Source organism: Neolamprologus brichardi, chromosome 10 (assembly GCF_056152115.1).
Source record: "Neolamprologus brichardi isolate AB-2024 chromosome 10, ASM5615211v1, whole genome shotgun sequence".
NCBI classification, from domain to species: domain Eukaryota; kingdom Metazoa; phylum Chordata; class Actinopteri; order Cichliformes; family Cichlidae; genus Neolamprologus; species Neolamprologus brichardi.
In genome coordinates, this window is record NC_142113.1 from 7,647,501 (window position 1) to 7,654,997 (window position 7,497).

Below are 7,497 nucleotides of genomic sequence, written 5' to 3' on the forward strand. Positions count from 1 at the left end.
ATATATATATATATGTATGTGTGTGTGTGTGTGTGTGTGTGTGTGTATATATATGTATATATATGTATATATATGTATATATATATGTGTGTGTGTGTATATAATTTAGTAAGAGCAGTTAATACAAAGAAAAAATGTTTTTCCTACCACCAAAGAATTACCACAGGACTCAAGTGTTGCCAGGCTGATGCTAAAGATTACAACAGTGGGGAAGGTGTTGTTATTGATAAAGCCTCTGCAGTGGGCGTCTCCATGGCGACCATTAAGGGCTAGGTCGGTGTCAGTGTAGCCAGAGAAGAGAACAGGGCAAAAATTGATCTTGAGGGTAATGGTCTGGACCCCACAGTATACACTGATATCTCTCTCAGCTGGAAAAGAAGCCAAAAAATCTAATGTACATAAAAATGTACATAAATTGTGTATTTTACAATAGTACATTTTCCCCCAAAAAAGAAAGATTTAACTTCTGGGATTACAGTCTGTAACATTTAGTTTTGTATGTCATAATACTGGTGTCCAAAAAACTTATCATCTCATCTTTGGAACATGTAGGTAGTCCAAAAGAATTTTTTTTCACATTTTTAGAATGTTAACATAATTTCTATTCAGTTATTCACAAAACAAAAGTCTTTAAGTCCTCACCAGGGAAGCGGCTGTGAAAATTTGCATCACAGTTGTATCCATTGAATTGAGCTCCAACTGAAAAGGCCTTACTAAACATTAAAAAAATGACAAATATATGTTCCATTTCAGCACCTGAAACAGATCAATAATGTAATGTGAATAATCCAATCAACGCCATTTGTTTTATATTGTGGGGTCTTTACCTTACAGTATAAAGTGCACCGAGGCAACTGTTGTTGTGAATTGCCACTATATAAATAAAACTGAATTAAAATTCATTTTTCACTTTAGAAAATACAACGTCTCATGCAGGAAGACAGAAAGTAAAATCTGTTTTACATGCACTAATGGCAGGAGGGAAGATTAACAGTTTTCCTCAAGTTGAACATTTTTTATATTCCTACCAAATACATTCACTGAGCACCCACAGCTTTGGCAAGTTATAAGAAACTGATACAGTTTTAAATGAGGCCTCAGTGACAATTACAATGATTGAAAGTCCTCTGGAAACTGCTAAATTAAAACTAGTTTGTAGCAGATTATGTAGTTAATAAAACCCTCACCTACAAAAGCACACAGTTGTTCTGTGAGAGGGAGAACTACTCACCCTGGTTCCTGGCAGCCAGCAAGTGAGCGGTTCTCCATAAGCCTGGGACAGACGATGTAGTGGTCTGCACAGCATCCCTACCTGACAACTAGAAACAGAACTCATGAGCAGGAGGGAAAAAGGGACCATACACATAACAGATTCATTATTTGAACGTGTCAACAAAAAGGGTTGTCTGGATTGAACATGGGAAAGTCCATCAAAACTGAATGTGTTATACAAATCCTTTCACATCCACAGAAATATGAGCAGGTTTTGAAGTTTCCCACTCATATCCTTTCGGCCCAATCTGGCTCTGTCACTGCTCACAAATGGTTTGACGCTGCATGAGGTCCAGGAGCTGTGGGGGGTGGCGGGGGGTGGGGGTGGGGGTGTTGAATTATCTTTTCATCGCTTCAGTGGCCTTGGCCTGCTGACTGAGCCATTCCTTTCTCTCTAGGCCAGTCAGGGAGTGCAAAGCCCACTGTGCGGGCCTTTGGACCAGGGAATCCATGCTTTTTCATTCTTTGTCTGCTGCAGTTCTCAGTCAACACAACAGCAGGCAATCTGCTAGGTGGGGCTGCAAGCTGCCTGTGACTGCATACCTGATCCCAAATTTTGACTCCTGGTCACAGGACCCTCACCACATGGTAAAGTAAAAGAAAGCTAAATTTGTGGAGTTTCATGGGATTAGCCAGTTGAAATATGAATATAAATGTATGTGGAACAGGAGGACAGGACATTGCGGTTTGAATTTTTAGGAAACTTCTCACTCTAGGCCTATTGGGGAAAAAAAAGGACACATTTTTGGTGCTAAAGCTAAAAAGCATTCTTCTTTTGCACAAATTAATCTGTTTAATCAGGTGTAGTCTGCTGAGTTGTCTGACCTTCATACTTCTTCAGTCCACAAAATATCTTGAGGCTGTACATTGGGAACTCTGCAGCTAAGAAAAAAAGTCTTTGTTCTTGTGATTCCTTGGGCTTTTTGAGAGGGACAGAAAAGGTTTGGTTACATCACAAAAATACACAGCCAGCGTGCACAGTCCACAACTGTAGACTATTAAAACAAGAATTTAAGAATATGAAAAAAGGCTCAACACAACAGGAACTCAGCGTAATTGTCAGTCCACAAATATAATCAAACAGTATATGAGCGACTGTGGTCTTTGTGATGCATGGTGTTCCCTTCACCCCAACAGTAAGGAATATTCTTTCTTCTCACATATCCATCCCTCCTACTCTCGTCTGGATTATTTCGTAATCAGCAGCTCACTGCTGAGTAACATTTCAGACCCTGAGATACACCTTGTAGCTGTCAGCGATCATGCTCCTATTATGTCTAACAGTAATACATAAGAAGAACACTTCACCAAGTACAAACTGGGATTTAACACATCACTGCTCAAAGATGAAGACTTTATTAAATATTTAAAAAAAAAAAAAGAGTGGAATCTATATTTAGACTATAATGGCACCCTTGGAACATCAGTTGTGATATGATGAGAGGTAAAATAATTTCTTTCTCATCACATAAAAAGAGAGAAGAAAACAAAAATAGTCAGTAAATAGAAAAAAACATCAAATCCCTAGAAGAAGTCTACGTGTCCGACCAATATCAGGAAATACCAAACAAAATATGCAAGACAAAACTAGAATTAAATGAAATTATTAATTAAAAAACCTCATTTCCTAGTTCAAAGACTGCTTGCAGAATTTTGAACACAGTAACAAATCCGGTTGATTTCTAGCTAACCAGTTAAAAATAAATAAAGAAAAAAACAACTATATGTGCTGTTAAAGATTTATCTGGGAACACAATATATGATCCTGAAAGAATAAACAACATTTTTTGGGATTTCTATGAAACTTTATAGTCACCACAAATAAACCCATCTAAAAATGAAATTGACCAGTTTCTTGGCAACGTAACTCTTCCAAAATTACTAGACCGTCAAGCAATGGCACTGGATTTGCCACTGACACCAGGGGAACTCCAGGAAGCCCTGATAAGTATGCCCAATAATAAGGCTCCAGATCCAGACAGTTATCCTGCAGAATTCTACAAAGAATTCTGGACAGTTCTGGCACCAGTATTCCACAGAATGTTGCAGAAAATCAAGGAAAATGGCAGACTACCACCAAATATGAATTCTGCCAATATTAGTCTCCTGCTAAAACCAGGCAAAGACTCCTGATTTCCCTCAAGCTATCATCCAAAATCCCTTATTAATGTAGACCTCAAAATAATCTGCGAAGCTCTCTCAGAAAGATTAGAGAAGATAACCCCCCTTTTAATTCTAACTGACCAGACTGGTTTCATAAAAGGCAGGCACTCATCAACAAATACACGTAGATTGCTTGATTTAATAGACTACTCATGCAGTGAAAACATTGAAACTACAATATTGTCTCTAGATGCAGAAAAAGAGTTTGACAGAGTTAACTGGAAATTTTTATTTGCAACTTTACACAAATTTGGTTTTGGAAACTCTTTCATAAACTGGCTAAAAATATTAGAATTATATAGAATTCCGCAACAGCTTGTGTCAGAACAAATGACCAAACATCCTCCAGCTTCTGTGTCCTGAGGGGCACCAGGCAAGGATGCCCACTGTTTGCAATTTTATCAAACCACAGCAATTAGACAGGCTACAACAATTAAGGGCATAAAATGCAAGTAAGTAGAACATACAATCAGTCTCTATGCAGATGTGTTTCTTTTTCTTCAAAACTCACAAACCAACCTTTCTCAGCTAATTACACTAATAAACTTGTTTTCAAGAGTTTCAGATTCAATTAACTGGTCAAAATCTACAGTTCTTCCAATTAATTGCTCTTTCCATAATTCTTCTTCTATCCCACTACAATCTGGAAATATTAAATATTTAGGTGTTAATGTCTAAGCTTGCAGATTTAACTAAATTAAACCACATCCCACTTCTAAAGAAAGTAGAAGGTGATTTGGCTAGATGGAAATCTCTACCCATCTCACTCATGGGAAGGGTCGCTGATATAAAAATGATGGTCTTGCCAAAAATAAATTAGGAGTTCTGGGGGTGATGCGCCTCCGTGCTGGCACTCTGGCTGTGCCTCGGGGGCTTTGGTCCTAATTGGTGTGTCGCCGAGGTTGTGGGCGGGTGGGTACATGGGGACTCAGCCCTGGCGCAGGGGGCCTCTGGTGCATCGGCAAACTGGGGGGCTCTTCAACTGGCAGGGAGGCTGTTTCCTCCTTGCAGGAGTTCATTCTGCAGGTGGGGAAGAGACATAGGAGAGGTGGAGAATAGACTTAACCTGGGTGTCTATTGTCTTGTGTAGCCTGGGAGTTGATTGAATGATGGGGTGGGTAAAGTTTCCCCTGTGGTGGGTTCAGGTGGGCTGCCCCGGGTCCTGTGGGGCTTGGCGGTGCTGCTGCCATGGGCTCTGGTCTGGATGGGCCTGGGCCCCCTCGCCTTGGTGGGTTCCAGAGGGCGGTGGTGCCTACTGGGGTCAGCGGGGGAGCTGGCCCCAAGGAGGGGCTGCTTGCCCTTCACTTCCTTCTCTCCCCATCCCTGACTGCCTCCCTCTTCTCGCTCCACCACACCCACCCACACATGCAGTGCCTTGGCTTGCAGGTGTGTCACCAGGGTGCAGGGGAGGCATTCCACTCAAGCCCTCCAAAGTATGGAGGCTGATGCCCTCAGGCGTTGATGCGTTGGTGGTTCTTGGTGTTTGGGGCTGGGCGATCAGGTATGTACCAGGTTACTTCCGGTGGCTGCTTGACAGGACCTGGCGCCCATGGCTCGGTCAAGCCTCTTAACAGTGATGACCCACTTGGCAAAGTAAATCTGTTGGGTATCTTTGTTGGCCTTCAGACTTCAATTCTGAGAAAAAAAAAAGAAAAAAGAACATGAAAAGAAGATCAAATCCAGTCAGATCAATAAACAAGTTATGGAAAAATGTGTAAGTGTGTAAAGAACAGGGTGCACCTGACTTGATGGGAGTTTAATTATTTTGCGGTTTGCTGATGGGCAAGATTCTTGTGATTTGTCCAAAGCATGACTGGATACTGTGAGCCCTGCAGCACATCTCTCCAATCTTCCTGTGACGACTTTATGGCGAGCAACTCCTGATCACCAACATCATCAGTTTTCCCAAATAGACTCACTCAAATGTGCAATCCACTGGTATTCCTATTTATCCCTATTATATATTCTGTATTTATATATGTGTATATGGTATATTTATGCTCATATCCTTACTTTCATTCCCCTTTATTGTATCTGTAACATGCAACTTCTGTCAGTGCAGTGCTACTGAAAACTCAATTTCCCAGAGGAACCCACCCAAGGGTTTCATAAAGTTTCATCTAATCTCTAAAAATCCCAAGATCTGATAACACGCTAACAGGTGAGTCATTCAGCAGCCACAGATGTTGCAGGAATGACTAGTAGGATGGTTATCCTGTGATCCATGGAAGCATAGAAGTATAGGTCCTTAGCGGAGACTGCAGCATAGGGAGATAAACATTAACACTAGGAAAAAACAAACTTGAGTTCACACATGGAGGCCGAGTTACCACTGAGAGTAGCAGACGATCTGGCAAAGAATGGAAGTCTTCCAGTGGAGAGAGTAGACAATTTCAGATACCTTGGTGTTCACATCTCACAGTTATCTGAAATTGTCCAGTCACATTAACACTCTGGTAAAGAATACAACTTAGACATGCTATCTGCCTCTGAAGGTGCTCAAGAACATTGTGGGTTAGGCTCTTTGAAAGTATCAGGAAGGAAGGACGTGAATACGAGTTTTATTGAACAGCAGGACATACCAACTCAGAACTATTGTTTTTCCTTAGTGGTCTACAAGCTTCCTTTCATTATATGTTGGTCAACCAAGAACAGGCACTTCTGTATTTTTACCACAGGGGGGCAACAGTTCACTCTATTACATCCCTTCCCTTTTAGATTTTTAATTCAAATAAGTAAACTCTTTAAGAAATGTATTTTGACTGCCAATAAAATATTCTACTGCCTTTACTAACAATGAACAAATGTAGCCATTGCTCTCATTACTCTAAAGCTGTTTCACTTCCAAATTAACTGGCAGTAAATAACTAAATCATAGTTTCTACATTTTCAAAGATTCAGTCTCTTTGGAGGAACTCTGCTTCTCTCTGGGTATCTGTGTTCCACAGATGGTATCACTCCCTCCAGTTAATACACGACACCACGGTTCTTCATTCACAGATGGATTTATTCTTCCGTCACACTTCTCCTCAGAAACACCATAAAATCCACCGTCAAACTGTCATTACATAAAAATACAGAATGACCAAACATAAATATTACAAATGAATGAATAAACCCAAGTTAACAAATACGCGATAAACAAACACAGTTAACATACCTCGATGGCTGCACGTAACCGTGAGGGAATGAGTCCGCTTCAGGAACAAAAACTTAACGAAAATAATTCCCAATTTCTTCTTATTCTTCTTCGCAGCTTTCTTTTACTTTAAAACTGCTTATTTATTTCCTCTTCTGACTTAGTTAACTTATATTCTTTGCACATGCTTTTGACTTCCCTTTACGTCACTTAAAGGGGCCTGTGCGCAACACAGAATGAACCTCAGTTCCTACCCCAAAAGGAACAACAATAAATAAAGGAAATAAACATACATGAACACAATAAATTAAACAAATTGACATAATTGACATTTATGGCAGTTAAAGATGGGCTTTGGGCGGTTTCTGGGGTTGATACTGGTGGTTCATCAGTTGTCTGTTTAGGTGGTTCAGCAGGTAAGGGGTGTGATGTTAAATTCCCAGGTGGACTTGGTTGTATCTCTAGAACAACACAGTCCAGAATCACTTCTGGTCATCCCTCTGGAGCTGGTGAAGATATAACTGGGGGTTTCTCCACAGTTTGTCTCCATGATAACAGGTGGTCAACATGTATTGTGCGTGTTCTCTGTCCCTCTTATATCAGGTAAGTAACACTTCCCATTTTCTTCAGATCTGTTCTATGAGTCCATTTTGTTGACACCCCCCACAAAGTTTCTGATACGCACAGTGTCTCCCTCCGAAAAAACGGGTTGGGTTCTGTGATCATGGCGTCACTTCTGCTCAGACTGTTTGTGTTCAATGTGTGTGGTTAGTTCAGGCTTGAACAAACTGAAACAAGTCTGGAACTGACATTTCAGGTACAACTCTTCTGGTGTGTGCGTTGTACTGCGACACATGATAAGGAAGTTTGCCAGTCGATGACTGAGTGGCAATGTGGCTTTACCATCTGCTTCCAGCACATTC

At 40.7% G+C, this 7,497-nt stretch overlaps 1 protein-coding gene and 1 long non-coding RNA gene across 3 annotated transcripts in view; both read right to left on the reverse strand.

Annotated features, from left to right (window-relative positions):
• The window catches only part of zpld1a (zona pellucida-like domain containing 1a), an 18,655-nt gene extending 17,132 nt beyond the window's left edge, over positions 1 to 1,523 (reverse strand). The window contains exons 1-3 of one of the 2 annotated variants that reach the window (XM_006810078.3): positions 1,232 to 1,523; positions 643 to 756; positions 148 to 269 (exon numbers count right to left, since the gene is read on the reverse strand). In XM_006810078.3, coding sequence (XP_006810141.1) covers positions 148 to 269; positions 643 to 748 — 228 coding nt within the window. In that variant the 5' untranslated portion in view covers positions 749 to 756; positions 1,232 to 1,523. Of the gene's footprint in view, positions 1 to 147; positions 369 to 642; positions 757 to 1,231 lie in introns of both variants that reach the window. The other variant, XM_006810077.3, reaches the window with a different exon arrangement.
• A 2,126-nt stretch (positions 1,524 to 3,649) lies between these two features.
• Positions 3,650 to 6,774, reverse strand: LOC102795747 (uncharacterized). Its single transcript, XR_437843.3, has 3 exons — positions 6,596 to 6,774; positions 5,176 to 6,493; positions 3,650 to 5,070 (listed from the first exon to the last, which is right to left on the reverse strand). It is a non-coding gene; the product is annotated as an uncharacterized LOC102795747 (long non-coding RNA).
• Positions 6,775 to 7,497: the final 723 nt, after the last annotated feature.